Below are 27,680 nucleotides of genomic sequence, written 5' to 3' on the forward strand. Positions count from 1 at the left end.
CCTCTTTCCCACCCACTCCAAGAAGCGGCGGTAGCATCTCCTTCGTCAACTACGGAATCGAAGATGCCGACGAGCTGTGCGCAGCTGTCGCTCCAAGCGGCAGTTATAAGATTCCACTTCGAGGATACGGCTCTGCTGGCGATATCAAGGAAGCGGGGGAGAAGGCCGCCAAGGCCGCCAAACGGGACGGTCCGCGCTGGGAAGAGCGGAAGGACTCTGCTTCTTCCACCTCTGTAAAGTCCAGGGCTGTGAAGAGGCGCAAGAGCGTGCCCAATCTCGCCGACAGGGCATCCGCGCCAAAGGAGGACATTCCTCCTGTCCCACCTTTGCCCCCCGCGTTTGCAGCTGCCAAATCGTCGTAGCTACTTCATACGGATTCTGCCTGCACCTGCATCGTCGTTTTCGCCTACACACATCGCCAGCGTGCCACCCCACCCATCCTCCCCTGCCTTGCCTTGTCCAACAACACACGTTCATACACATACACTCCCCTTATTGCAATATCATACCACTTTTGCTCAAAGTCCAAATCGTGCGAGCGTCGATTGTACAAAGAAGGGGTATCGTATTTGTCGAGGGCTGGAGCAGCTAATACCAATCCTGGACACCGAATCAAGTGAGCAGCTCCCAACCGGCACCATCCTCGTCCTCGGGCGGGGCATCCACAGCTCTGCCAGCCTCTGCACACTCAAGAAGGATAGCTCTCAATCTTGCTCTAGCTCCAATCTCTATCTGCAACCTACTCTCGACATCCTCTTCTTCCGAGCGCTGGACGGAAACCAACGTGGCGGAGCTAGAACGCGAAGATGCGTCGAGCACCGAACGAACGATGCTTCTCCTCACTTCCCTCAACGAGTCGCATGCTTCGCACGTCTCTGCGTCCAAGGAACGCAAAAGTGCTCGAGCTTGCTTCTCGCGCGCACGCGAGGCGCGAAGACTGTACACCATGTGCTGCGCACAGTGTCTGGCTTGAGCATAAGAAGCTTCGACAGAATGGTAAAGGTCCTGCGCAACCAGTCAATTCGAAGCGCCAAGAACGGTGGTGGGCGCACAGCAAAATTCATCATCGTCAGCTATAACACGAGCAAGACTCGGTCGCTACGCTGAGCGCACGAAACCGCTCACAGTCTCTGACAAGGCGCCCTTGTGTTTTCTGCCGGGAAGCTTGTACAGCTCTACGATCTCTAGCTTGCCGATGGGCCTGATTTCCGCCTGGATCGATCTAGCTTCTGCACCCCTCTCGTACATTCTTCCACTGAGCGTCTTTGCAGTTCTCACCCGAGGCTCCATTCCTCGAGCCGTTGCGATCGCTGAACTACCTCTGCCGATCTGGACAAAGCGCGAAAGAACCAAGCATATAGAGGAGTTCAGCTCGCTTCAATGTTTGAGATATGCCACTGCCACTATTGAGCACCTACCTGCTTCGTGTACTTGGTGTTTGAAGCAACGCCGAGATCTATGCCATGTTGAAGGGCACCCTGAAGCTCCTTGACGAGCTCAGCGCACGTCGCTTGAGCTTGAGCTAGCTTTGTTCTCGCTCGCGCCTCTCGGGGCAGCTCCGATCTGAGCAGATCTGAAGCCACTCTGAGCACAAGATATCTCGTTTCGGCGACGTCTTGTTCAGGCCAGCCTGCTCATATCAAGAGTGAACGTCGTCGAAAAGGCCATGTCAGCGAAGTGAAGTCAGGAAGATTTGGCCTTCTCAATGACCTTACCTAGCGTCGTGCCGATGAAGATCGCGTCATTGATGCTGCAGAAACAGGCATCCTCAATGGCTCAGCATCCGAATCCTCGAGGCGCTGGCGCGCCGCCAAGCCGTGACAATTGGCACCTCCACACTTACGCATCGATCTCAGTGATGAGCAAGAGGCGCCTCTGCTCAAGCTTCATCACAGCATCTTCATCGCTTTTGAGCGAGTGTATGCGAGCTTCCATGTCTTGCAAATTTCCCTTTAATTGACGATATTCTCTCTCAGACTGGTGAAGGGTAGCCGAAGCAGTCAAGGGGCGCATTTCAGCCAGCGCTCGCAGCAACGAGGGTGACTGGAGGTGCTCACCAGCTCTAATTCCAACTTCACAGCATGCGAAGGACCTCTGAGCTTTCTCAAGAAACCTCTCTTTGCTCTCGCTTTCACCTCTTCAAGCTTTCGCTCAGCTCTGAGCAGATGGGACCTCTGCGTAGTTGCCGCTGCCGCCGCGTCCACCTGCTCCGATCTCAGATCAACAAGCTGCGATGGCACCTTCTGCAGAGGTTCGAGTGCGGCATGCAGAGAAGCGTGATGCTTCAGGGTAGAATATTCAGCGACTCGCATGCGACTTTGCTCTTCCCTGAGGATTTGGCTGCTTCCGCCCGATTGGCCGTTGAGCTGCTGAGCCTCCCGTGACCCAGCTGCTACCCCAGCACTAGCTGCACCGCCATGCGTGCTCGCTAATCCCACCTTTCGCACATGTGTACTCGTGCCGGCGCCATCGGTCGAGGTGCTAGCATCCTGCGAATCCGGAGGTATGTCATAGACTCTTCCAAGAGCCCAATCCCAATTCTCTCGCTGCACCTTGGATGCTTGGTCGTCCATGCAGATGAGCGTGGATGGGCAAGGAAGGACCTGCATACGACTGGGATGGAGCCAGGCGCATCAAGTCCGGTCTCGCTTGCCTTGTATTGCCGTCGATGCGGATGCTTTCGTGGAAGAGGAGGAGCGTTGGAATGATGCTGGACGGGATTGTGGACGAAGGTAGAAGGGCTGTTAGAAGGTACTTATAGCTGCCCCCTGACCCTACCTCGTCGCCCTTGTCCGCCGAGCGAGCGAAATCGCAGGCGCGGGGGGGAATGCTTGCGCCTTCTTGGCATGCAGCAGTCACAGCAGCACACGCGAAAGTGGAGGAGCGCCTGAACCCGGTTTCCCCATCCCAACGCAGGCAGTGTGAGTACCCCATCACGTGTTCAGACTTAGCCATTTGTGTAGGCAGGTGCCCTTCAGGATGAAAGAGCCGTGCAGGGTCTCGCTCGAGAGTGACCAGTCACAGTCGCGAGTCAGTCGACAAATGGAGGAGAGTTCCATCACCGCCGCCATCAAGAACGTCGCGTTTCGACCAACTGTCGACCACCCTCGCCTTCCGCTGCACAGCCTTTCTCAAACGATCCGCAACACCACATTGGCTGCGAAGTCGCCCATCTACACAAGCAAGCTGCGAGAGTTCGAGATGCCTGCTGCTGCTTCTTCGGGCAGGAAGCCGGCCAAGAAGGCGATGGTGGAAGCTCCTCCAGCTGACGAAACGAGGGTTTTGCCATTGGCATTCACATCTTTCCAAGTGCCTGCACCCATCAACGCCAAGAGTGAGTCGCAATGATCGCTGCTCAGCAAGCATCACCAAAGCTCACATGGCGATCTTCTGCACCCCTTGCACACACCTCCCTCAGACGTATCCACCACCTTTCTCAAACACGATTCTCAGTCATGGTCCACACGCAGAGGCTTCAACAATCCTGGGCCTCTGGCACCTGGTATGGTAGCGAGCAGGGGCCGCAAGCGGAGAAGGGCGACGGATCAAGAGGATGCGGATAGATCAAGAGCTGCTTCCACAACCGCTTCTGCATTGGAAGACGAGAACAGCGATGGTGCCGATGGGGAAGAGGAGGATGAGGCGGTGAGTCCCCAACTCGTGCTGCATCCATGCTTAGGCAGGACTCCACCGATTCACCATCTCTTTGTCGCCGAGCAGGACATCAATCCGGCCTCCAAGACAATCGTCATACATCCAAGCTCCACCTCTTTGCGAATAGCTCTTGCTACTGACCTATTCCCAAAGACTTTTGTCAATGTCATTGCGCGCAGGGATAAGAGGGGCGCACCTCGTAGAGCACCGATCAAGAGCACTCTGCCCAGCATGAAGCTGGAAGGAGAAGATGCTGAGGAAGATCGCGCTGACCCCGAGAAGGATGTTAATTCTTCGTCTGGTCGCAATGCTCAGGAAGAGGAGATGGAAGTGGATGGGACGCGCAAGTCTTCTGTGAGTGTTGCGAACGCCACAGGCGTAGACCAGAGCTGACAGTCATGACGCTTGGTGCGAACATGTCTAGCTGAGCAAAAAGATAGACGTCCTTCGCACCGACTTGCGAAAGATCATGCGGGCGATGAAGTTGAGGCCAGTCACGAATGGTCGCGGCTTAGCAGCACAGTACAACGAATCCGCGCGTAGCGAAAAGATACCGGATCATGCAGACGTGACTGGTGTGGAGTGGACAAAGGTGGTAGACGAGGAGGCGGACACAATCCTGGGCCAAAGAGCGACTCGGCTGCCTCAGTACTCTAGCGGCAACTATCCGAACGATGAGCCCGTCGACAGACCGTGGGAGCTCTTCTGGCCTTTCAGAGCAGGCAGGCTCAACATCGAGCCATATGTCGAGCGGTATGGTCAATCGGCTGCTTCATCGGCGCTCAGCAAAGACATACAGAGCATCCTTCTTCATGCTATTAGTCTGCCTCGAGATGCGTCGGAAAGCGCTTCAAATGAGGAGACACTCGCAGATGCAGAGGAAGGCTTGGGTATATCTCCAAAAGACCTGCACCTTTACAGCGCCATTCTCGTCGTGCCCGATCTATACAGCCCGACTGATGTGGAGCAGCTGGTGGATCTGCTCTTTTGCGATCTGAATTTTGCGGCGATCTGTATACAGCAAGAGAGCGTGTGCGCGACATTCGGAGCAGGCCAATCCGGCGGATGCGTGGTTCATCTTGGCAGCGAAAGAATCGCTATCAGCTGCATCGACGAAGGTCTGGTCTATCCCGAAAGCAGAATTTCGCTCGCATATGGAGGCAGAGACGTCTCCTTGTTCTTCGCTCAGCTCCTGAAAGCCGCCAAATTGTCGTACACGGAATTGGATCCTGATCGTCGACTAGCTGATCGCTGGCTCATCGATGATCTCAAGCATCGTCTTTCGACTCTAGACGCCACCCAATTGGGACTGACCATCACCGAGTTCTACTTGCGCCTTCCCAGCAAGCCGACTGTGAAGTACACCGTAAGGACTTATGACGAAGTCATACTAGCACCCATGGCTCTCTTTAGCCCTCGAGTTGTAGACTTTAAGAGCAAGCAGCATTTAGCGCCAAAGACGATGGAGAGTATCTCGAGGGAAGAGAGGGATGAAGGAGAGAGGGTGGCTGTTGGCTCCGGGGCAGATGTCGCCATCACACAAGCAATGAAGGATTGCGTTCAACATCTTCTTCCCGTTCCCGTCGTCAATACCGCGTCCGAGGGCACAGCCGACGCTGCACCCATGGAAAGGTCAGCAAGCACTACCAGCAACATCGCCTCCGCTCATCCAGCTGCAGCGACAGTTACAACCCCAGCTGCGAGTGCAAATAAAAATAGCGCTAGTCCCATGCCACCTGGCATGCAAAGCCTTTTGCTTCCCAATTACCAAGAGGGCATAGCGGGGGCGACCAAAGCGGAAGATGGGGGAGAAACCAAGGCTAACGGTGGAGCAGAGACGTCTCGCGCAGACACGCCTTCGCTCAAGAATGCTCCTGGCGGCAATGCCCCAGCAGCTACCTCATCGTTGGGCGCAGGCACGACCCAAGGCTTAGCAGCTATTGATGTGCCCTTTGAAGCTTCCAAAGTCCCTCTGGATGTGGCGCTTTGGAACTCGATCAAATCTTGCCTGACTTCGCAGCTTTCGCCAGCTGCTGCCGAAGAGAGGATAAAGAGGCTGGCTGGAAACATCCTCTGCACCGGGGGATCCGCTCTGATTCCTGGTCTAGGTGCGGTTCTCGAAGCAAGGTGAGAGTGCGCGCGCGGGTGCGGAACTCATGAGCGAGGTATTTGGCTTCGCCTTCTCGTGATCGCTTCCTTGCTCACGCTTGCTCTCGTGACGCACATCAGGCTCAATACGCACCTGGAAAGCTGGGCAGCTACGGAATTGCATAAAGATGCAGATTCAGCACCCCTTGCCACCGTCATTCCCTCTCCTCGAGATATGGACCCCAGAGTGTTAGCCAGCAAAGGAGCGGCCGTCTTGGCTAGGCTGGAAAGTGTTGGCGAGCTGTGGGTGTTCAAGGAGGAGTGGGAAATGTTTGGCTGGAGGGCTTTGCGTGAGAAGAGGTGAGTTGTTGAAGACATGTCGAAGACCGGGAATGGTACCGCGGGCCCGCTAAAGTCTGTCCCTTCGAACTCGGCTTTGGCACAGCCTATTCCTTTGATCGAGATCTGCGCATCGAGAAACGCGAAGGCTGCAGCATGTGCAGCGATTTCCATTGCGATGCAATCTAAGCGGGGCTGCAGAGTCCAGACTCTGGGCAGTGTAAAATGATATTTGTACAAAGAACCTTCGCGGCAGATGAGCACTCGAATGCTGCGCAAGCACTCTACTTGGACTCGTCCTGAGCCTCCTCCACCACGGCTCTCAACCTTTGCAATGCCTCTGCAAAGTATTCCTCCTCGAGAATGGAGAAGCTGACGCGCACGTATGGCGTGGGCGTATCAGCGTCCGATCCTGGCAAGAAAGCGATCCCAGGCACTGCCAGGATGCCCTTTGCCCTTGCTTTCTCAGTGATGAGCGCAAAGCTGTCTCCTTGATCCGGCTTGCCAGCCTGAACAGAAGCTGCGCTAGGCGGCAATTTAAGCTTCAACCAGAGGAACATGCCAGCTACTGGTGTGACCCACTCCGCCACGGCCACCTTGCCACCTGCAGTGCCCAGAATGTTCTGAGCATGCCTTTCGAAAGCATCTCTACGAGCTTCGTAGAAGGATGCTACGGAGTCCACGTGACGCAACAAGCCTTCAGGGCCCCAATGCTGCAAAAGCCTGTAAATCACCGCTTGCGCTAATCCTGAAGGTTGCAAGTTCGCAGACGAAGAGTCGAGGTCGACTGCGTCTATCAGTGCCTCGGGACCCGTCATGAAGCCTAATCTAAGACCTCCGCCGATGATCTAGAGGTGTAGAGAAATGCCAGTACTGACGAGATCAATCCTAGTCTCCCCTCGTATTGCTTGTAAGAAGCCGCGGCTCACCTTTGAGAAGCTGTCGAAGCGCACGACGAAGCCATCGCCCAGCGCATCGCTTTCGTCCCTTTCGTCCCGTTCCAAATCCCAGTAGCTCCTGACCCTTTTGCGCGTGACTGGGTCCTGGCCCAGACCTTCAAAGCTGAGGAAAATGTACGGATCATCCTCCAACAACAAGACATTGAATCGTCTTACCACAGAGAGCACGTCCCTCTTGCGCTGCTCCGAGGCAGTTGTGCCCGCTGGATTCGCTCCAGTGGGTACCGTGTAGACGAACTTTGGAAAAGGATGAGACTTTGTCTTCTCGTCGGTGTGCCAGTTGGACAAGACTGAGAGCAGAGACTTTGGGCACATGCCTTCAGCGTCTGACTGGACCGGGGCCATGAAGGCCTGAGCCACAGTCAATTGTGGTAGGATACCGCTATTGCAAACAAGTCGCGAGGAGCTTGTCAGCCGTGAAGAGGTGCTTTGCGACTCTTCAGGACTTACGTGTAGACTGGGCTCTCGACCAGGATGGAGTCGCCCGGGTTGACGAGCGCTGTGAAGGTCTGCGCAGCGAGATTGATTGCGCATCAGCAGATGAAGGCGGACTGCTGACTGTAAGTTTGGAAGGCCTCGAATGCAGCATCAGCGTGCGCGTCGTGCGATCTCGACGCACCTTGGTGAGCAGATCTTGCGAGCCGTTTCCGACAGTCACGCGCCACTTGACTTTGCCGTGCGCCTGCTCTTGCACCATCTCTCTGCCATGAATGCGGGTCTGAAAAGCGACGAGCCAATCGTTCAGACCCTTGATACCCGCTGTCGGACCATAATTCATTCCCGCTTCCAAGTCCTTTCCGCTGACAGAAATTTGCTGCGTGGATTGCTCGGGCGCCCCAGGTGTGGGCTTGACGTTGATGGAGATGGCATCGATGGGAAAAGTGGAAGGGTTGGGTTTGCCGGCTAGGAAGGATAACATGCCTGGAATCAGTTCTGCTGGAAAGAGCGAACGGATGGCGGAAGGAGGTCGACGAAGCGCAGCTTCGGACAACATGGACTGGATGTCCACTCCACCGCTCGATGTCTTGCCTCGAGCGGAAGAGTTGCCATTGGAATGGCTCAGCTGCGCTGCTTTGCCTGCACTCGCTCCATGCCCATTCGCCGTTGCCTCTGCCGAGGCCATCGCTGCGACGTCGGCTCCATTCGTAGCTGTGGGTGCCATGATAATCTTGGGGGGATGTCGAGCAGTCGAGGTGTTGGCCAAGATGTCGAATGCTCACAAGAGAGGTGGGCTTGTTGACGTTGTTGGACACGGAGAGGGAGGATGGAACGGGCAAGGGAACTCGACGCGTACCGATGACACGCGTCTTCTTATACCAAGATAGAGTAGTAGTCGTGAGTCGTGAGTGGTAGTAGTGTGCTGTGAGTGAGATTTGGTCACAGTGTGGATAGCCTCATCTGCCTGCTGACTGTGTGACTCGTCTCGGTCGAAGCTTGACGCAGCAGCACTTTTGCGGATCTTCCATGCATGCACATCATCGCTCGCGCTTGGCACGGCGTGGCGTCGGTGTCCGCCGGTCCCTTGCACCGCCCTTGCAATCCTGGCCAAGCCTAGCTTTTGTGCTGATGTGTGGCACAGTCAGCACGTATACATACAGTACAAGGAACAGCATACATAGCAGCATTCGCGGCAGCTGCGCGATAGGGAATTTTCGCGCGGACCCCGCGGGCGATGCGTTCCAGCGCGTCGCCGCCACGCGTGATGACTCGACGCACTTGCCAAACCAGCAGCAACGCTGCTGCTGATGCAGGTTTCGCGGGTTGTAATTCTTATTCACGATCGTTGTGTGCCATCTGATATTATACATGACAGCATGATCGGCACAGAACGAGCGCTCGTCCGTCTCCAACAAGTCCCCTTCCGGTATCGTCGCAAGCGCGCGAATCAGAATGCATGGAGTGCAACCTGCCATGTCATGCTCACTTTTGTGCTTGGATCGACGAGCTGTGCAGCAGGACCGTGGTGGACTCCGAGTGGATCCGCGGCAGAGCTATGCAACGGTCGAGCCGCCGCGCGCGAATTCGAAACCTCGATTCACCTCTATGGATGTACTCCGATCGACCAGCTTCCAAGATTGCGATTGCGAAACAGCGCCGCGCATCGAAAGCACCGAGATCCACCGAAGCGTTTCTTTTGGCGAAATTGATCCATCCGTACATCCGCGTGTACAGGTCGCTGAATCGCCGTCCCATCATCGTCCATTGTCTTTCGCGGCCGACGCGGGCCGACGCGAAAAAAGGGGGGGCCATACAACGACGATCCAATCGTAGATCTCCATGCAAGCATTCGGCAACTTAGTAGACGGTGGTGAACATGACGAACCAGGAGGCAACAACTTGTCAAGCGTCGCACCGGTCCCTGAAGTGACCTCTGTTTGGGGACGCAGGTACACACCCGCGGGCCGTCGATCGAGACGTGGAATCGTGCGCGGCGTGACAAGCAAAGGTCCTCATGCCAAGACCCGCAACGCCAAGCTGATGGGCAGTCGATCAAATCGACAGCGGTTGAAGCGCATTTGAGCCAGGCCTCCGCGTTGCAAAGGAAAGGTTGGGACGACTCTGTAAAGCGGCATATCTCAACGTTGAGAAGTGAAATGTTATTAACAAAGACGCAAGAAGAAACAAAGGAATCTACATGGAGCCACAAGACTCAGACCGAGGGCGAGACGGCATGAAGACACAAGAGGGTGAGGCAAGCATTGGAACATAGAGCCGTCCAAGACGACCTCATGCCAAAAAGGTGGTGAGGGGAGAAGGCGGGCTGAACGTGCATGTTCTGGGCGTTAGAAGTGGTGGATAATGTATGATGTGGAGACAAATCAAGTCGCGAAAAAGACATTGGAAGAATGGGTGACTTCGGAGCCGTGGTGATCGGCACCAGTATACAATGGGCTGACAGTGCCGTACAAGAGGTATCCGAAGCGTCTATGGGTTTCGAAAAGAGCAGTACCGGCTGGGCAGCTACCTGGCGTGGGGATGTGACTCGCTGTAGAGCAATGACCGGTAACATCTGGCAAGGCAAGAACATATTTGTACAGTGGAGCGACGATGGCACACGTAGAGTAGCTGGAAAGACTGTCTCAAAGATTGGCAATCAAACAGTCTCTGTGGAAGGCGCCGGTGCGAGCGTTGATGCCATCGTAGCAGGCGATGAACTTGCCAGTACGCTGGTCGCAGATGCCAAAGTCGGTGATGCTTGAGCTGGCGAAGTCTTGGGCGAGGTGGATATGATGGGAGCAGGCGACGCCGTTGGGCTGGTTTGCGGTGTCGCCATAGCCTTAGCTTGCGCAGCATTCTGTTGCGCTGTCTGCGCAGCTAGCGCCGCTTGAGCTGCAGCGGCGAGCTGCTCGCTGGTCAAGGTGCTGGTGTTGACTAGTGGTCGTCCGGTTGACGTTTCAATTCTGGCGCTAGCCCCTCCGCCGTTCGCAGACAACAATGCCATGCCGAGTAGACCGTGGGAACCAGAGTGGGTGTAGTGGTACTTCAACCCTGAGATGGAGCCGAAGTGCTTGCCGCACGCACCAACCTGGCAGACGTAACGCTTCTCCATTCTGCTGGCGGCGATCTCCATAGCAGCAGCTGAGCTTGGACTGGGTGGCGTAGACCCATCGCACAATGTGCCGTCAGGGTTCATGGCAGTGCGAGCAGATGGAGTAGAAGCCCTGCTGTTTGGATGACTGCCATTGATGCTTTGCTGGTTCAACGGAAGCAAGTTTTGGTTGCAGGTCCCGTGAAGTCGGTGGTACTTCAAGCCGTTCGCTTGCTTGTAGGCCTTGTCGCAGCCAGGCATCTGGCATTTGAAGGGCTTCTCGACGAAGACCCCGCCTGCGCCATTGAGCTCGCCCTCGGACATGGCATCAGCCATGACACGAGCAGTTGAGGAGGAGATGGATCCGCCCATCGAGTCGACGCGCTCGCGCTTCATGGGAGGTTGCACGTGGCCAGACTGGGAAGCTGAACCGCCCGAAGGGAAGAACAGGTTGGGTGGGGCACAGCTTGGCAGGTTGTGGTCGTCGTGGAAGCCGTTGCGGATGGACATTGAAGAGAAGGAAGGAGTCATGCCACCAACGAAGGCAGCATCTGCCTCGCTTTCGCCGATTGGAGTGCCAGGCACGGAGCTGTCCGGCGTGGAAAAAGGCGAGTTGGCAGTGTAGATCTGAGGCTGACGTCTGCCGATGCCGCCATCGATCAATGCACGTCGCAGAGATTGATGGGTGGGGTTGTGTGAGCTGCTGTATTGACCGAAGCTGCGCTTTTTGCCTTTTGCTTGGAAGGGCGATCGCATGACGGCTATGTCGAATGCGGAGGTGTCGTCAGCATCGTGGTGGCAGCTAGAGCGAGGGCTGGGCGGTTGCGAAGCAGAGGATTGGGAGGAGTAATCATCGTCGGACGTCATGGATGGCAAGTCGTCGTCTTGGCAGCGGACATGTCGCTCTTCGTAGTGCTGCAGCAGGTCGTGCAGGTCATCGAGAGCCTTGCCACAGCAGGTGAAGTTGCGGCAAAATGTGGTGTCGAGCTTGCGCGAAACGGAGGTGGAAGGCAGCGCAGTGGCGTCCGAGGCTGTGGAGTCGGTAGAGGTTGAAAAACTTGCGATCGAGTAATCCATGACGCTGAGCACAGGTGTGTGGGTTAGTCTGAGGCATGAAGAACAATGCACATGGGCGGTTCACTCACTCTGCCACATCCTTGCCAAATGAAAGGGCCATTGCTTCGCGGTAGGAGGCGCTACCAGGTGTCGGGTAGGGTACGTTGCTAGCACTCACACCGGATGTCATATCGCTTGACCGTGGAGCGCCAAATGAGTCCAGATGAGATTGAGTCTGGGAAATAGCGATGGGTGCAGGCATTGTGGGCGGTGAGAATGAGGTGATGTGATTGACGATAGGGGGTGTTGTGTCAATTCACCTCAGATAGGTGATTCGTATTTTCGGGCCAGACAGTGGCGATGACTGTTTGTGGCTTTTGCGTCGACAAGGCGACGTTGCACGTTGACAAGAAAGTCGAACGCGCTTTTTGGATTACTCGAAGAGCGCAGTCGCCGAGAGGAAGGCTGCTTTTGAAGAAGTCACAAGTGCGGTTGCGACTTTATTTTGGGTTGCGAAACGGGAAGGAATCGCGTTAAATGCAGATTGAGCTATACGATGTGGCTCGAATGGGTTGTCGTAGTGGACTTTTGTGCTCAGTGACGCCAGGTCAGACAGGGAGCTTTTGAAGTATTTTGGTCGGCGTCGGGCGTCGAGTGTCCTTTTGGGTTGTAGATGATGAGGTTGAGGAAGCAAATCGGGTGGAAGCACGGATGAGGTGGAGATGCGAACATGTATCGCTTGTCGACCAGTGGGGCGACAAGGAGGGAAATCACACTGGCGCTGCCAAGGCTCCTTGAGTGCGCTCGCGGGACCAAATCCACAGGAGCTTAGCTATGCTGTCGTGGCGCAAGGCCAGACAACCGCGCAAGCTGCATGGCGCCCGCCCATTTCCAGCACGGTCGGCGCCTAGCTCTGGTTGGCTGCGCAGCCACTCGAATTTGGAAAGGAGACATTTATTCCAGAATCGGAACCGGTCTGGGGCTGCAGGCTTGTGTGCAGTTATTGTGGGCTTGACAGCAGTCTCGCCGGCAGTCTCGGTCAGATCTCAGGTCAGATTCGACTTGTTCGACCGAGGGAGCAGCAAGCGGCGGCACTGCATCTGCGCGCCTCGGCGGCTCTGAAAGCAGCCCTCGCTCGAGTAGTAGAGTGCTGCGAGGCGTAAGCTACACATGCACGCAGCACTGACAGCATTAATTATTATTGCTGCGCGAGTGCGGGAATCCTGTGTACATGCTGTATAGCCGCGGCACGTCCGTCTTGGACGAGTCGCCCGGCACTGCTGCGAGGATGAATGGGAACTGCTGGGCACCTTCCGAGTCTTGATCGAGAACTATCGTCGGCGTGTTGACCGCGCTGATGCCTGGTGTAACTGGATCTAGTTTCGGGCAAATGATCACGCTCGGAACAGTCGCCGCGCGAGCCGACGAGAAGCAGGCAGCACCGTCACCTTGAGCAATCACTGAATAGCAGCAGCCAGCAGCTGTCCTGCGACGCTATATAGAGCTTCGACGATGGGGAGGCCCGGTTCTGACTTGGAGCTGTACCGGTCTCACTCGGACGATTTCGACCGGTTGCCAGGTCTCAACCGGGGCCACTTTGGACGTGTCTGCGCTGATGGCCCCCGCCCATCACTCAGACGGAACTCAGACGGATTGATCACTCTATAGACAGCAAGGTCGTTCCAGCCATCGACGGGCCCATCATCATGGTCGCCATGAAACGACGATTTCGCGTTTTGTGATCATGGAACAGCTCGATTGCGCCTTGATCAGCGTAGGCTATACCTGAAAAATCTGTGCGAAGGGATCATTGACGATGCCAAGGCTGATGGGGAACAGCGCGGGACGTGTTTCTGCCCCTGCGTGGACCATGCAGCAGTTGGACTTGTGTTGCCGAGTTGCTCTGCTCACTCATGACCACGATCGAGGTGGTGCTTGCTCAAAGTCGTGTTGAGGTTCAGCAATTGTGTACATCGCAGCTTACAGTCAGAGTAATAAGGTAGCCAGACCCGGGGTGTCGTCGTTTGATGACAGGACAGCAGCAGCTTGGAAGACTTGCTGGGCGGCAAAAGAGCCTGAGCTCCTCATCGCTTCTTAGCGCCCGAAGTTCTCCGCTATATTGGCTTGACTGCAGGTGCTGCATGCATGCAGTTGCTCAGCAGCTAGCGAGCGCCACTCGCCGCGCGGCCTAGCTGCATTCTCACCCCCCTCTCGCCCCTCCCAGAAGGCCCGCGTGAGAAGCAACTCCATGCACGTCTGAATGCGCTCAATGCGAAGTTTCAACATCACGCGGGCGATCATGAGCTGCAGTCGTGAGTTTCCCAACCAGCAAGAGGAGGGCGGGCAGACATCAGAGAGCCTTGGGACCAGCAGCGGCCTGCTAGATTTCGAAAGACGGACGAGCCCGAGCCTGCACCCTCGGCTTTGTTGTGAACGCGTCCTTCATTCGCCTGCATATGTCACGAAAGCTCGAGCGCTTGGCGCCCAGCTTGAAGACTCGCTAGCCAGAGAGCAGCGTTCAGCAGAAGCTCATGAACAGACCTGCCTGCACGATGGATCTGTCTGTGACCCTTCCAGGGTTGCGCCCACTGTTCAACGCGCAAAGCGACAGCCCATATCCCACTGCTTGCATGCGGTCTGCGTCAAGATCTGCAGGGCGCACGAGAGCATCATTTGCCTCGGCAGGAGCGAAGTCATGTTTTGGATTTGACTCATGAATAACAGCCGTTGCTCCAAACGACACGTTGGCCCATCATGACCAGGATCGTGAACATCGTGTTGGCGAGAGCGGTCACGTCGTGCTGTTCAATGAGTCGACGGACTCGCACTGTGACTTGTGACTGAACGAGACGACGGGATCAATCACGAATGGCAGGAAGCGGACCCGGTCCTGCATGTCTCACGGCTGCAACTGTATGCGGTCGCCACCGCATCGCATTGTGCAGAAATCCAACGCACGACTTGTGTAATTTATTGATGTTCGACAGGCCATGCGCACTCCAATCGTGAACATGAATGTTGCTGGTCATCGATCGTCGACACAGTAGTCGCGTTTGACGTAGGCTGATGAGTGGCATCCACGGTTCAGATTCAGGATTCGGAATGAGCCAAGCGTTGCTTCTTGGCGGGGGCTCCTGGCCGCGGGTCGGGTGTCTTATTGGACTCGCAGGATGCCGCTTGATTGATGACGTGAATCGCTTGACATGAAAGCCTCGGAAAGTCCGTGCATTTGCGCGTCTGGAGCAAAGTAACGAGCTACTTGTGTCGGAGCTTGATGTTCGGAGATTTTGTCGAGACGGACCATACTTTCAGACTTCGCTCTCGGCCCTACGATGTGGCAGTGGCAGCCCTGCCGTTCTTGTCCTGCACATCCACTGCGTGACGGACAGAAATACAACGTCTTGGTCCGTGATTTGAGTGGAGGAGGGAAAGGGCACCTTCATAAACATCCAAAGCACTCAGAATCCGCGTGCGGGTAAGCCGGATCAGGCTTAGACGAGAGCCTCGCCGCTTGCAGTTGAGCGGCTCCTCTTGCTTTGCGATTGGTGCCGGCCGTGCAAGGTCCTGTGGCCGTTCCCGAGCTTGCCGGACTGCCGCCGTGTTGACCAATCAGCGTGCGAGTGCGAGTCACGCGACCAACCCAACCGTTGCGGTGCTGCATCTCCTTGGCTGTCTATATTCACTGCGACTGTCTCGACCTGCACCAAGACCACTAACTGCTGCACGAGTAGCTTCGCGCGGCGCTTCTGAAGTCCTCAAATTAAGCGAGACATGAGTTTTAGTAATCTACTCGCTATATTTCTGCGCTGCATCCACACCCCTGCAACCGAGCAAGGCTCTTTCAGCTTGTGTCGTCGGTGGAGCCCGACGTGGCTTTCAGCAGCCAATTGCTGCAAGAGAGCAGCCATCAGAACGGTACGCCTGCGGTAGGTGCATGTTCATCCGCCACATGTCGGTATGCCCGTTGAAGTAGCGCCTAGGTGCATCAAGATCATTCCAAATCTCGCGACCGGCCCACATGTGTGGACTCACACTGGTCGCAAAGTCGGGAGCAGTCACGAGTCAAGAGAGATCTTGGAGAGATTGGCACGTCATTGAAGACACGTCCGCGCATGCCAGTGCGCTACGAGATCTCCAACGGCAGACTGGCGAGCTTTGCACACGGCATCTTTCATTGTTCACGTTCCCAAGACGTGCAGCAGAGGTCAGAGGCTACGACAGAACGGTTGGGGACCAAGCGAGACTGGCTCGAATATGACAGATGGGGTTGAGCCAGGTTGAGGCGAGATGCTCAGTAGGCAAAATGTGAGGGCCATGATGTGAATGATGATCAAGCGCGGTCAGACAGGACTCTGCGCGATCCGTAAGGGATCGCACGCTTGCCGACCTTGTCTGCAGGTTTAGCAGCCTCCTTGGGCTCCTCCTCCTTCTTCTTGGGGTCATCACAGTCAGTCTTGCCATCGGTGACGGTACCGGCTGCCTTGGCTTTGCTGCCTTGCTGCAACTTGGCATGAGTACCTTGAGCCTTAGCTTGCGTGTCGCTGAGACACTTCCAGTACGACTCTGGGAGAGGTTGCTCGCTTCGCTTGTTCTGCTTCTGTTGTGGAGCGGTGCCGTTGTTGGTAGGAGGGTCGTAGTCGACTTGCAGCGACAGCTTCGAAGCGCAGGCAAGGATCAAGTCGTCGGAGAAGCCCTTCAGGCGCGCCTCGGCTACGGCACCGTTCTTGCCGTCGACACTGTCAGGAACAACAAGGTCAGCATGTTGTGCTCTGAGACTGACCCTACAGCACTTACGTAGCGAGCTTGGTACCATCAGGCTGGACGTGCGCATCAGCGTGCATCTTGGAACCAGTCTTGGTAGTCGTCTTGATTGCTGGAGCGTTGGGGTCCACTGGCGCATTGTTCTGGCCAGCTGGGGCAGCGTTGCCTTGGTCAGCGGGCTTAGCTCCCGGCGCCGCACCGCTGTCAGCGCTTGGCTTGTCGTTGGCGTTCGGAGCCTTGTTACCGTAGCTAGCGCCAGGGGTACTTTTGTTGTTTCCATCAGTGGGTGTTGCCGTCGAAGGCTTGTCAGGTAGACCAACGCCTGGCTTGACAGCTACATCCTCGGGCGCAACGGTGGCATAGGTGCTCAGATTCATCTTCAAGATCGCTTTCAGACCGACGTGGGGTGGCCTCTTAGCATTCGCACGTCCAAGTTGATCCAAGTCCTGTCAGATAGGCAACAGCACGGTTAGTATTGCTTCGAACACCACCACTCGATCAGCACTTACAGCGACGGCAGGAGCACCTCCTTTCACAACTTGTGTGCCGACCTCTCCAGTGACCCTATGGACGACGACGCTACGCGTCAGCGATGAAGAGCAAAGCGTGGCGAGGCGAGGCGAGTCGCGTCGAGGTCTCCTGCACTCACGAGATGCCGTGCATGGACTTGAGCAGGACCTTCAGGTGCAAGTCGATCGTCATCATGTGGTCCACGACGAGCTCGACGTTGAGCACACCTCCTGCTTGAGTGAAGTTGGAGATGGTAGACTTGACGTGGGCATGGATGCCTGACAGGTGACCAACAATGACCTCGACACTAGAGGCCAGCGATTGGATTCCAGAGACATTCAGTGTCAAAGACAAGGTGTATTTCTCGTCACCGACTCACTCTCCGTCCAAGATTGCACCTGTACACTTGCCGGCGGTGTCAGTGGCCTTTTGAATGGCTGCCTGAACCTCCAGAGCGGCTTTGATCGTGATGTTCTGACCGTCGCTACCAGGTGCCAGGCGGATGGTCCCAAATGTAAGCATGATGTCGACATTGAGGCTTTGGGATGGATTCCAAACTCACACTTGGCCGGCAACCATGGTCCCCATGTGCGCTGCGAGAGCTGCAAATTTATCCTTGACGGCGGGGAGCGCATCGCTGACTGGTGCACCGCATCCTCTGATAGCTCATCCGAAAATAATGGAAATCAGCCATGACGGGACCAGGTGCAAGGCCGGCGAGACAACTTACAAAGCCGGTGCTGTGATGCTGACAGCTCCCACGGCTATCGCCAACAATTTGAGAGGACTGAACTTCATTCTGACAAATTTTTGCGGAGTCGAGGCAGGTATCTTCTAGTCAAGCCGGGTGTGAGACGTTGACCAAGCGAGGTGGTCTTGCAAGCCCGCACGGGGGAAGAGTGATTCGGTATAACGACTGTTAGTACGGAACCGTGACGGTCCGTTGGGCCAGAGCCTGATAGAGATGAGGATGAGGGAGAATTGGTGTTCGTGGATCTGAGCGTTGGATTTAAACTGGTCAGTCGATCAGAGAGACGTCTGGGAGGGAGATGTGGCTGTGGAGCTGGGGTGAGTCTTGCTGAGGAGAAAGGGCGATTAGAGGTGAGAGGTGTATGCGACTCATGTATAGGAGGTGCGTCGCCTAGCTGGCATCTTGGCTGCTTTTTGAGGCTTCACCCTACAACCGTCGGCAGCATGTCTTGCCAGCAGCAACGCACAACTGGCGCGGCACACCTTACTACAGTGACTATACCACGATCCTGTTGCAGGAGACCGCACCCGTTGCCCCAGGCATGCAGGCAGCAGGCGCTCCCAGGAGATTGATGGAGCAGCAGCACCGTGGGTGTCTGCTGGAGAGGGCGGTCTGCGCGAAATGAATCCATGATCACCATTCGATTCTCATTTGATCATTCTGGACCTACATGAATGCGACTTTGGCTGCGCTCCGCCGCCAGCAGATAGCCGAGGGCGACGCATCGTCGCAATTCGGACGCTCAGCGCCCTTCTTCTGCTGTAGCTATATACCTCATGGCGGCGCGATGCACGGCGGGAAGTGGGTGTAAGAAGGGCACCGCGGGGCCCGCCGCGATGATGATGTGATGCGCGCTGCTGGGCTAGCTGGGCTAGCTGATGACGATCGACCCACCTGCTCGTGAATGATTGGCACGGCAGGAGGCAGACAGATGCAGCACAAGAGACATTCTTGAACCAGATCGTGATTGAGGAGGGTCCTTGGTGCGAGATTCGCGATTTGACGGTTGTTCGTCGGCGCTCGAGGGATAGATTTGGCCTTTGCGCCCGCGCAAATTGAGAATCTTGGCTGCTCAGCCTACTTTGATGTTTCTTTTACGGCGAGCTTCTTCTCGCATGCAGTTTAACCGCAAGCTGCATGGGTGCGACAATAGACTGCGCTGGATCTTCGTAGATGGTATCGCAGGGTATTTTGGGCGTCACCAAGTTGCGGTTGGCAGCGGTGTGACCATGACCGGGCGCAGACAAGCCTTTGCTGGCGTGCCCCCAATCGTGATTCTTGAATACTGGTCTGCGACCTGGCAGCTGCAGGTCTCTGCTGCTGTGCTTAAGTGCGGTTCGAAACAGCCAGCATGCGAGTCTTGAGTCAGAGTGCTTCATCGACGTCCCACCTTTTCCCTTATTCTTCCAAACTGCCGTCTGTTGTTCCATGCATGCATACCCCGAAGCATTTGTGTCAGCGCAAAAGCAATTGGCGACTTCTCGGTTTGAATCAATGAATGGCAAAGCCTCACACGTGTTCAAAAGAACTTGTGTGACTCTACTGAACTGGTGTGTGCGCGTCATCTTGACCAGCTGCGGTCCATGGGATCGACAAAGAAGAGTGCCGCAGGCGATCGCGCGTGCCGACTCAGCGAAGTGCTGACTACAAAGACTGGCCGGCCCCCATTCTCCCCTGCCATTTCGCGATGGTCTCATGTCCGACTGAAGGCAGCTGTTCGCGTCGCTCCAGGCTGCCTAGGCTCGTCTGCGCTCGAGTGGATTGTCGCCATGACAGTCCGATCGGCTTAGGAGCCGAGTCAAGCGCGCTATGAGCACACGAGCTATATAGCTGTGACAAAGGCGTTGTCGTCCGCGGAGGCGGAAGGACCTCATCCAGCATTTCCGGTCGGCCGCGACCCATATGATGTAAGGTACAGTCTAGACCGGGAAACGCGCTTGTCCACAGCACACCCATGCCGCTTGTGATACAATGCTGTTTTTTTTTTTTTTTTTTTTTTTTTTTTTTTTTTTTTTTTTTTTGCTAACGCGTGCGCAGAGCTGGCGGCCCGCGCTCAACCGGTACCATCAAATTGGGGCGCGCTTGATATCTCGCCACCCGGAACGGGTTGTTTCCCAGTCGCGTTCGCGCGTTGGTCAAGGGTGCACGCGATGCGCAGCATGAGACGTTGCTTTTGGTGACGTAGCGATTGAGCAGTCAAAAGTGTGGGTGCAAGATGGCCGTCGCCGTGAGTGTGAGTGCCGATCTACACGTTCGCTTGGGGATCCGCCAGACGAATGTGCCGCAGTATGTCAGCCGTCGCATAGCACCCGGCTTGCACGGGCACCCCTTTTTCACGCCAGAGAGAGCCGAAAGTTCCCATGAGACACATCCCCGTCGCCAACGCTGGTGCAAATTCAGTGGTCCGGCTCTGTGCGTGCTGCGCCAAGAGCGCTTTCTGCGTCCAGCAGGACTGGTCCCAGACGACACCCATGTAGAGACCTGACTGGCTAGAATGGAAAGTCTGCGTGGACACGGCGTTTGCGCGTATTGAACAGTCGTACCATCACAACGCGTCCGCACGAGTGAGCCGGAGGACTTTGATGTCGACGGTAAATTGGGTCCCGAAGATGCTCGTCTGCCAGAACTTCGATGGACTGCCCAAATGACTGGACACTCGAACAACACGGCTCTTGAGATGCTCTCTGAAACGGCTCCGAAAGGTCATGCGAGACTTGTCGCGCCAAGCGAGTAGTAGTGGATGCTCCGATGAGTTGAGTCTGTCGCTCTTGAAAGTGATCTTGAGGTCAAAACCAACTTCTTGATTCTCGTACTCGGCTGGTATTGAAAATGCCTGCTTAGTGGAAGTCTCAGATACCTATTCAAGATTATTCACGATCCTCAATTCGGAATTCGATTCAGATTCAGAATTCAATCAAATCGCCACTCAGAATCGAAATTAATGCTCAATTGAATATCTTGCCAGTTCAGAAATTTGAACCTCAAGATTACGTATCTGATTGTGGGTCACGTGCATCACGCATTGCACCACAGCCGGATGCGCACGTACGTGCGGCGGGAGATCAGTCAGCATCAGCACGCAGACACGATGCATGCATGCAAGCACTGTGTGACTAACCCCTACTGCTCGACTACCGGGAGCGCATCAGCAGCAGGAGATCGGCTAACCGGTTCGTGCACGACCCGCAAGGCATGGAAGGGTGATGATTGCGTGATACCCAAATACCGCGACCGATGCTGCATGTATGCGAGTGTGACTGCGATGACCAGCTTTGAAGACGAGCGGAGAATGGCAGCACCTTTGAGGCACACTAGACCGTCCAGGCCGGCGTGTTGTGGGTGTGGAGAATCGCAACGGGGCGGCGAGACCCTGATTCGCCATCGCGCTCTAATTTGGCCCGACGGTCGTCAGTCTGAGTCGTGTGTGTCGAGCCGGGGCTCGGAGTCGAAGTGCCCGCCGTAGAGATATCAGCTCCGGCTGATCAGCTTGCATGGGCATCCCTTGGCTTGGATAATCGCTTACGTATGCGCAGCATTCACATTCGTAGGTATCACCGTTTGATCACCAAATCACCATCATTACGCTCATCAAGTTCATGCTCGAATAGACAGCAAGCTACACAAGGCATTCCCCCAGCACTCCTCTGCAACGCTTCACCTCTCCTTTGGGCAAGGTTGCCACCATCCTTATCAGCGCGTTGATAGCAGCCTCGTTGGACGATTCTTACGCCACCCAGTCCATCATCATCACGTTCTCTTCAGCATGCCGTCAGAGACTATCGTGATCCCGGAGAGGCTTCCAGTGCTGCCGCTCCCATATCCACTCGTGCTGCACCCCTCCCTCTTGCTCTCTATTCCACTCTCTTACGCGCACTCGTTGAGCCTGCTCAAGGCTGCTCTGCAAGTTGGCTCCGATGAGGCGAGCGATGCGTCGTCAAGCAGCAAGGATGGCGAAGCAACACGACCCATCGTCGTGGCTTGCGTTCCCACCATGCGTGTTCCAGCAGGAGCTTCGAGCAATCCAGCCAAGCCCTCCACTACGAGGTCGGTGATGCCCAAAGACGAGGCCAATGATCCGCGAGTCCGCATCAACGATCTGTACGACTGGGGAGTCGCTGCTAAGCTCGTCAGGCTCACTCGCCACCCGGCCAGTCAGACTTGCACCCTCGTCGTCACTGGTGTAACCCGAGTCCGCATTGACAGGTGGCTCAGCGTACGTGCCCCGCTCACCAGCACCAAGCTCGATCGCAACATCACGGTTCCCGATGTTCCTGTCCCGTTGGCGGCCATTACTGGCTTTGCTGATGGAGGCCCCTTCCCTCCCTTGACTGGCGCGACCGAGAACGACATGGACGCGGTCAGGGCTTTGCGTGCGGCAGCAGACGAGCTTCTCGAGAGTCTTTCTGCTCTTGGTGCGGCGCCTTCGGTCAAGAATCAAGGGCAGGACAATGCTTCGCCACCTGCCCTACCACTTCTTCCTTCTGGCCTTCTCAGGCGCGTGCGGGCCTTCGTCAAAGAGTCTCGAGAAGGTCAAGCTGGCATGCTAGCTGATGTGCTGGTTGGCACTCTTGGAGGCGCTTGCGAGTGGTCGCAGCGAGTCAATGTTTTGGGCGAATGGGAACCGCGTTACAGGGTCAAGGCAGCTGCTAGCGCCCTATCAGCAGGTGCGGCGAGGGTGAGACTGGCGCGAGAGCTGCTGGCTTCCCTTGCCGCGCCTCTCAGTAGCAACACCAAGGAATCGCTCGTGCGAACTCAACTCGAGTCTTTGCTCGCACAGCTTGCTGCGCTCAACCCCAACACTACGGCTCGCATCAGCACTGGCACGAATAGCTTCAGCATTGGTCCTGCAAACAGGAGCGACACTGGCAGTAGCGGCAAAGACAACAACGGTAGCAGTAGCAACCCTAATAACAGCAATGCCATCATCACTATTCGAGCTCCTTCAAGACCCAACGACGGCATGCCTCGCAGTGCGCCTGGTGCTCGAAGCGTCGGTGGAGGAGGCAGCGGCGGCGGCTCTGGCGCTGGCGACCAAGAGGAGGAAGATGAGGTTGCGGACCTTACCCGCAAGCTCGATGCAGCCATGCTCACACCTGAAGCGCGTAAAATGTGCGATCGAGAGCTAAAGCGCCTCGCGCGCATTCCGCAGCAAAGCGTCGAAAGAGGCGTCGTCATCACTTACCTCGAAACAATGGCGGAGCTTCCGTGGGACAAGACTTCAGCGGACCTGAGCCCGCAGCCCTCTGGACCAAAGGATGCCGCAGCGCCTTCTGCGATCACCGAAGTAGCAGACGTCGACGTGGGACGAAGCCCCATCAACGCACCAATCGAGGACGAGGGCATCGTCGAGAGGGCTCGTCGCATCTTGGACGAAGACCATTACGGCCTCGAGAAGATCAAGAAGCGTCTTGTGGAGTATTTGGCTGTACTCGAGCTCAAGACCTCGCAAGCTCAGGAGCGGATTGCTCGCGAGGAAAAATTGGAGCGCGAGGAGCGCATCGCGAGCCGACGTGCCGAGAAGGCAGCCGCTGCCAAGAAACAATCTGCTGCTATCAATCAGGAGCTCGAAGAAGAAGGGGATTTCCAACACTTGGAGGAAGCTGCCGAAGAGGAGAAGAAGAGTAAGCAAGCTGTCGACGAAGCGCGAAGGAAGCGTCGTCGGGCTCATGTTGCGGACAAGGGACCTATCCTGCTCCTCGTCGGACCTCCAGGCACCGGAAAGACCTCGATCGCCAAATCCCTGGCGACCGCACTGAAGCGTCCCTTCACGCGCGTGTCGCTTGGCGGTGTGCGTGACGAAGCTGAGATTCGAGGACACCGTAGGACCTACGTCGGCGCAATGCCCGGAACGATCGCTTCGAGTCTACGCAAGGTCGGCGTGAGCGATCCGGTGCTCTTACTGGACGAGATCGACAAGTTGGGCAGTGGCAACGGTCTGCACGGTGATCCAATGGCTGCTATGCTCGAGACCCTTGACCCCGAACAAAATCATGCGTTCAACGATCACTACGTCAATTGCCCCATCGACCTCAGCCGCGTGCTCTTCATCGCCACTGCGAACACGTTGGACACGATTTCCCCCCCGCTGTTGGACCGAACGGAGGTCATCAATGTTTCTGGCTACACTCACGACGAGAAGGTCGCCATCGCACGCAACTACCTCCTTCCAAAGCAGACGAAAGCCCAAGGTCTAGTGCCAGAGGATCTCGTGGTGGGAGACGACGTGCTACTCAAGGTCGCCATGTCTTACACCCGCGAAGCCGGTGTGCGCAGTCTCGAACGAGAAATCGGCGCGATCGCTCGTTCCAAGGCCGTCGAGTATGCCGAGGCGCGCAAGGGTGTCAAGGGCGAGGACGGCAAACCCAAATCGTACGATCCAGTCGTTCGCGTCGAGGACCTGGAACGTATCCTCGGTGTCGAGACTTACGAGCCTGAGGTGGCCGAGCTGGAGTCCAGACCTGGTGTGGCTACTGGTCTCGCTTACCAGGGCTCGGGAAGCGGTGGCATCTTACACATCGAATCGGTCCTGCTGCCACCAGACAACGGAGCCCTCAAATTGACTGGTAGTCTCGGTGACGTGATCAGAGAATCCGCTGAGTTGGCACTGTCCTGGGTCAAAGCTCACTCTTACCAGGTACGCGCGCTCTGGAAATCTCCGATCCACGTCAGACCTTGACTGACCTTGTGACTGACTTCTTGCACAAATCGACCTCAACAGCTTGGCATCACTCCGTCTCGCGATGCAGAATTTCCTAGGTAAGTCGAGACGCTTTAGACTCGATGGCCGAGTTAGACTGACGTCTGCCGCCATCGTGTACAGGAATGGCGTTCACATTCATTTCCCGTCACTGTCGACACCGAAAGATGGACCATCTGCCTCGGTTGCACTGGTCCTCGCGCTCGTCACTCTTTTCACGCGCGTCTCATTGGACCCCAAGCTGGCCGTGACGGGCGAGATGGATCTGCGCGGTCGCGTCACACCTGTAGGCGGGATCAAGGAGAAGCTGATCGGAGCGCACAGAGCCGGCATCAAGCGCGTCATTCTCCCAGCAAGGAATAAAAAGGATGTGGTAGCGGACTTGCCGCAGAACGTCAAAGACGATCTCCGCATTCACTACGTTTCCAATGTCTGGAACGCGCTGGAAATCGCACTCGGAGAGAGCCTCTTTGCTCACGCCAATGGAGATGGCGTGGCTGAAGGCAAACGCATGATGGGCCTGGAGGACATCACCAGTCGTCTTTGAAAGGTTCACTCAGGCAATCAGCTCTTTTCACCCCAGCTCCCATCCTTTATCCAATTCAGTAACCTCTGTCTGCCTTTTTGAGTATCTGCCTTGTCGGTCCTTCTGCTCCGAGTCTGCTTCATCGCTCCATGCCTCCTCACGATACTCTGTTGTCTCAAATGCCTTTGTTCTGTTTCGCAATCAATATATAGTTTCTTGCTGCTGGCTGATGCTTGCTTGCTCCACACCCGCGTGCTGTCGGATGCGACGAAGACTTATGCTATTCTGAAGTAGGTGATAACAACATGGGTGATACGATAACGCACTTTGCTCTGTGATTGTGGACACCGTGACTCAGCCATATACCCAGAAAGTGCTTGCAGCTGCTCTCATTCATTGCGGAGGCAAGATGCTGATACCAAGGTCGGTGATCTTGCCGGTTGCGATGTTGTGGACCCAGCTATGGACAATTCAGCGCAAAGAGGTCAGCAGGTGTTGCTTGCAAGGCATTGGAGGCCCATAGAACATACTCACCCATGAACTTCAACCTTTTTGGTTGCTTCTCCGGGGAAAGCGCTCTTCTTTCCTGCCCAATTGGCCTTGATCACATCAGACTCTACAATGTTTTCCATCTGCTGCTTTACGCTGCGCTCAGTGATGAGCTGTACGAGCTCTGCCTCGCTAAGACCTTGGGCTTCTGGCGAGGCCCTGATCTTGTCGGCCAAGCTGATCAGAGGGGTGAGATAGCGAGCCAGAGGAGCCGACGGCAGGTCTTGCTTTGATGCGGCGCACTGTAAAGAGGCTGCCACACCGCCGCATGAGGTATGTCCGACAACGACGACTGAGGGCAAGAGCAAAGTAGTGCGAAGCCCAAGCAGATCAGTTTGCATTGGTAGAGAGCAGTCGAGCCACATCCTTCCCTGCTGGCTGACAAAGCATGCTAGAAGCCAACACCGGGGCCTCTCATCCCGACGCTCTCTCTCTCTCTTTGCAGTATCACTCACTCTGCTCCACGCCCAACGCCTCGACCGCGTACGTCAGAACCGAGTTGGCAGAGTCATCCTTGGGGTTGAATTGTCCAGCAATGTTTCTGTGCACAAAGAGTTCACCAGGAGCAGTTTGGCAGACGACGCCTTCGGGAACTCTGCTATCGCTGCAACCGATCCAGAGCACCTTGGGTGATTGACCTTGCGCGTTCGCTTTAAACTCTTCGATGTGCGCTGGACCGTACGATGAGACCCAAGAGTCGTTGCGGGACAGGATGGTGGCCAGCGTCGTCGTCATTTTGGGAGGCTCGGAGTCTTTGGATACGATGGGAGTAGTGTGAAGACTCCTGCTCGGCTTGTGACTCTGCAGCGGTCTTCCAGCGATGGAGTCGGCTGCTTTGCTGCAGCACGTACGAGCGGAATGAGCGGGAATGCTGGCAGGTGCTAGACTCTTGAACGCTTGCGAGGCTGCACGTGCGTGTGACCTCAGAACGAGTGGGCTCCGTTGGAAGGCGGGAGTAAAAAGGATCGAGGTGGGTAGCATCAACTGCGATTCTTGAACAAGAGTCGGGTTGCGGCTGATGTGGTGGGAAAGAGCAGACGTTTTGAATGCCGGTGGCATGAGATGAGGAGAGCAGTCTGGAAAGGACAATGTGAATCTGCAGTATCATGCGATAGTAGCGAGATGAGGCACATGCAGTGGCGCCAAGGCGCGCGCCGCATTGACCTTCATCGGGGGTCCAACCGGCCGATGCGCACGACATCTTCTCAAATCCCCAAAAGAGCGTAAGCGCCTGCTGGGCCCCAAATGCGCTGGACCAATCAGCAGAACCGAAGGCGCGGTGCGGTGCGCTCGCTGCATGAATCACGAACCGCGAATCGTCGATCGGTTCGGCTCGATTCACATCTTGAATTCAATCGCCGCGCAGGTCTTATCGCGCAGGCACGGGTCGAGCAGCAGCAGCAGCAGCAGCTTCGCCCAGACTGATCGGGCCTACACGTTTGGGTGACGACCGCATCCGCGACGACTTGCGGAGTTGTACAACGCAGCGGGCACCGCACTCTGACTCGCAATCGTTAATCACGCTTTGGTTGCCCATGGCTGCTATGTATGCCAAATCAATCGGCTCTGACTCATCCGAAGTCCGTGGAGCAGCAGTAGCAGGAAAGACTGCATGCCCCCGCCTGAACCGACGCTATCACCACTCAGATTTGACGGCGGTTTGATGTCCCTTTTTGCCCCTCAGAAGCTCCCGTACCGCCGCCTAGACCGGAGCACAACTTACCAAGTCTTGGCAACGTGCCAGACCCGGAATGCGAATCCATCGCCATGCACTCGCGATTGCTGGCCCAGAAGAGGTGCTGGACGTACAAGCGGGTCTTGTCATGCGCCTAGACGCGGCTAACGCAGCGCCAAGGAAATGACTGCATCTTTCAACTGCTACTGCATCGTCTTGGTGCCTGGTAGTCGTGGCATCCACGACGCTCTTGATCTGGTCGACGAGCGTTGTGTTGAGCAAAGATATGGGGGCAAAGATACGGCACGTAGCCGTCAACATGCCGGGTCAGGCGAGGTGCGAAGCTTTGCTGGCGAAATGTGGGGAGCGACATCGATTCACAAAGGATGCGGATCTGTCTGGGACGCAGTAAAGTACAGAAAAGTTTGAGACGCCGAATGGGCTCCACATCGAATTGCGCGGGAAAGGAAGAATCCCTAAGCGCACGGCGTAAGAGATGGCCATGCCATCATCATTCCTCTTCATCGCTGAGCTCCGAAGAATCACCATCGCTCTCCGTTCTCCTCGAGGCGCCGGCAGCTTTCTT

At 56.1% G+C, this 27,680-nt stretch overlaps 10 protein-coding genes across 10 annotated transcripts; 3 read left to right on the forward strand and 7 right to left on the reverse strand.

The window, feature by feature from the left end:
- Positions 1-567: 567 nt before the first annotated feature.
- On the reverse strand, positions 568-2,573 carry IE81DRAFT_366347 (hypothetical protein; the record flags this gene model as incomplete). The annotated part of the gene is made up of 6 exons (XM_025517003.1): positions 568-1,005; positions 1,126-1,329; positions 1,419-1,630; positions 1,716-1,750; positions 1,844-1,977; positions 2,058-2,573. The coding sequence occupies 6 exons, from the start codon at positions 2,571-2,573 to the stop codon at positions 613-615; spliced, it is 1,494 nt and encodes a 497-aa protein (XP_025369941.1). The 3' UTR covers positions 568-612.
- Positions 2,574-3,201: 628 nt separating this feature from the next.
- Positions 3,202-6,106, forward strand: IE81DRAFT_289684 (actin-like ATPase domain-containing protein; the record flags this gene model as incomplete). The annotated part of the gene is made up of 5 exons (XM_025511825.1): positions 3,202-3,334; positions 3,419-3,645; positions 3,718-4,032; positions 4,079-5,781; positions 5,884-6,106. 5 exons carry the CDS (start codon positions 3,202-3,204, stop codon positions 6,104-6,106), a joined length of 2,601 nt encoding a protein of 866 aa, XP_025369942.1.
- Positions 6,107-6,365: 259 nt separating this feature from the next.
- On the reverse strand, positions 6,366-8,034 carry IE81DRAFT_334388 (PLP-dependent transferase; the record flags this gene model as incomplete). The annotated part of the gene is made up of 4 exons (XM_025515409.1): positions 6,366-6,929; positions 7,011-7,422; positions 7,491-7,549; positions 7,660-8,034. The coding sequence occupies 4 exons, from the start codon at positions 8,032-8,034 to the stop codon at positions 6,366-6,368; spliced, it is 1,410 nt and encodes a 469-aa protein (XP_025369943.1).
- A 1,702-nt stretch (positions 8,035-9,736) lies between these two features.
- On the reverse strand, positions 9,737-12,173 carry IE81DRAFT_115507 (hypothetical protein). Its single transcript, XM_025510128.1, has 2 exons — positions 11,715-12,173; positions 9,737-11,650 (listed from the first exon to the last, which is right to left on the reverse strand). Exons 1-2 carry the CDS (start codon positions 11,885-11,887, stop codon positions 10,135-10,137), a joined length of 1,689 nt encoding a protein of 562 aa, XP_025369944.1. The 5' UTR covers positions 11,888-12,173; the 3' UTR covers positions 9,737-10,134.
- Positions 12,174-15,919: 3,746 nt separating this feature from the next.
- On the reverse strand, positions 15,920-16,848 carry IE81DRAFT_115560 (hypothetical protein). The gene has a single exon (XM_025510130.1). It carries the CDS (start codon positions 16,664-16,666, stop codon positions 15,956-15,958), a length of 711 nt encoding a protein of 236 aa, XP_025369945.1. The 5' UTR covers positions 16,667-16,848; the 3' UTR covers positions 15,920-15,955.
- On the reverse strand, positions 16,849-17,854 carry IE81DRAFT_115559 (hypothetical protein). The gene is made up of 4 exons (XM_025510129.1): positions 17,627-17,854; positions 17,459-17,554; positions 17,276-17,380; positions 16,849-17,203 (listed from the first exon to the last, which is right to left on the reverse strand). The coding sequence occupies exons 1-4, from the start codon at positions 17,692-17,694 to the stop codon at positions 17,032-17,034; spliced, it is 441 nt and encodes a 146-aa protein (XP_025369946.1). The 5' UTR covers positions 17,695-17,854; the 3' UTR covers positions 16,849-17,031.
- A 467-nt stretch (positions 17,855-18,321) lies between these two features.
- On the reverse strand, positions 18,322-19,620 carry IE81DRAFT_323135 (hypothetical protein). Its single transcript, XM_025513841.1, has one exon. It carries the CDS (start codon positions 19,210-19,212, stop codon positions 18,742-18,744), a length of 471 nt encoding a protein of 156 aa, XP_025369947.1. The 5' UTR covers positions 19,213-19,620; the 3' UTR covers positions 18,322-18,741.
- A 1,556-nt stretch (positions 19,621-21,176) lies between these two features.
- On the forward strand, positions 21,177-25,096 carry IE81DRAFT_323137 (hypothetical protein). The gene is made up of 3 exons (XM_025513842.1): positions 21,177-24,281; positions 24,366-24,403; positions 24,468-25,096. Exons 1-3 carry the CDS (start codon positions 21,411-21,413, stop codon positions 24,889-24,891), a joined length of 3,333 nt encoding a protein of 1,110 aa, XP_025369948.1. The 5' UTR covers positions 21,177-21,410; the 3' UTR covers positions 24,892-25,096.
- On the reverse strand, positions 24,957-26,539 carry IE81DRAFT_323138 (carbonic anhydrase). The gene is made up of 3 exons (XM_025513843.1): positions 25,875-26,539; positions 25,405-25,711; positions 24,957-25,330 (listed from the first exon to the last, which is right to left on the reverse strand). The coding sequence occupies exons 1-3, from the start codon at positions 26,476-26,478 to the stop codon at positions 25,264-25,266; spliced, it is 978 nt and encodes a 325-aa protein (XP_025369949.1). The 5' UTR covers positions 26,479-26,539; the 3' UTR covers positions 24,957-25,263.
- Positions 26,540-26,940: 401 nt separating this feature from the next.
- On the forward strand, positions 26,941-27,295 carry IE81DRAFT_115663 (hypothetical protein). The gene has a single exon (XM_025510131.1). The coding sequence runs from the start codon at positions 27,032-27,034 to the stop codon at positions 27,260-27,262; it is 231 nt and encodes a 76-aa protein (XP_025369950.1). The 5' UTR covers positions 26,941-27,031; the 3' UTR covers positions 27,263-27,295.
- The last annotated feature ends 385 nt before the right edge of the window (positions 27,296-27,680 follow it).

Source organism: Ceraceosorus guamensis (genome assembly GCF_003144195.1).
Source record: "Ceraceosorus guamensis strain MCA 4658 unplaced genomic scaffold IE81scaffold_26, whole genome shotgun sequence".
NCBI classification, from domain to species: Eukaryota; Fungi; Basidiomycota; class Exobasidiomycetes; order Ceraceosorales; family Ceraceosoraceae; genus Ceraceosorus; species Ceraceosorus guamensis.

Excerpts from the sequence above, each read along its gene's own strand:
- IE81DRAFT_323137 (XM_025513842.1), top strand. The coding sequence starts at position 21,411 with ATGCCGTCAGAGACTATCGTGATCCCGGAGAGGCTTCCAGTGCTGCCG. Across the intron at positions 24,282-24,365 it reads TCAAAGCTCACTCTTACCAG|CTTGGCATCACTCCGTCTCG; the intron begins GTACGCGCGCTC and ends CGACCTCAACAG. Across the intron at positions 24,404-24,467 it reads CGCGATGCAGAATTTCCTAG|GAATGGCGTTCACATTCATT; the intron begins GTAAGTCGAGAC and ends CATCGTGTACAG.
- IE81DRAFT_323138 (XM_025513843.1), bottom strand. The coding sequence starts at position 26,478 with ATGCCACCGGCATTCAAAACGTCTGCTCTTTCCCACCACATCAGCCGC. Across the intron at positions 25,712-25,874 it reads GGCGTTGGGCGTGGAGCAGA|TCGTCGTTGTCGGACATACC; the intron begins GTGAGTGATACT and ends TCTTGCCCTCAG. Across the intron at positions 25,331-25,404 it reads AAAAAGGTTGAAGTTCATGG|CTGGGTCCACAACATCGCAA; the intron begins GTGAGTATGTTC and ends AATTGTCCATAG.
- IE81DRAFT_115559 (XM_025510129.1), bottom strand. The coding sequence starts at position 17,694 with ATGAAGTTCAGTCCTCTCAAATTGTTGGCGATAGCCGTGGGAGCTGTC. Across the intron at positions 17,555-17,626 it reads AGCATCACAGCACCGGCTTT|AGGATGCGGTGCACCAGTCA; the intron begins GTAAGTTGTCTC and ends ATGAGCTATCAG. Across the intron at positions 17,381-17,458 it reads ACCATGGTTGCCGGCCAAGT|CGACGGTCAGAACATCACGA; the intron begins GTGAGTTTGGAA and ends GGCACCTGGTAG.
- IE81DRAFT_115663 (XM_025510131.1), top strand. The coding sequence starts at position 27,032 with ATGCCCCCGCCTGAACCGACGCTATCACCACTCAGATTTGACGGCGGT.
- IE81DRAFT_323135 (XM_025513841.1), bottom strand. The coding sequence starts at position 19,212 with ATGACGCGCACACACCAGTTCAGTAGAGTCACACAAGTTCTTTTGAAC.
- IE81DRAFT_115560 (XM_025510130.1), bottom strand. The coding sequence starts at position 16,666 with ATGGAAACAACAAAAGTACCCCTGGCGCTAGCTACGGTAACAAGGCTC.
- IE81DRAFT_115507 (XM_025510128.1), bottom strand. The coding sequence starts at position 11,887 with ATGCCTGCACCCATCGCTATTTCCCAGACTCAATCTCATCTGGACTCA. Across the intron at positions 11,651-11,714 it reads TTTGGCAAGGATGTGGCAGA|CGTCATGGATTACTCGATCG; the intron begins GTGAGTGAACCG and ends ACCTGTGCTCAG.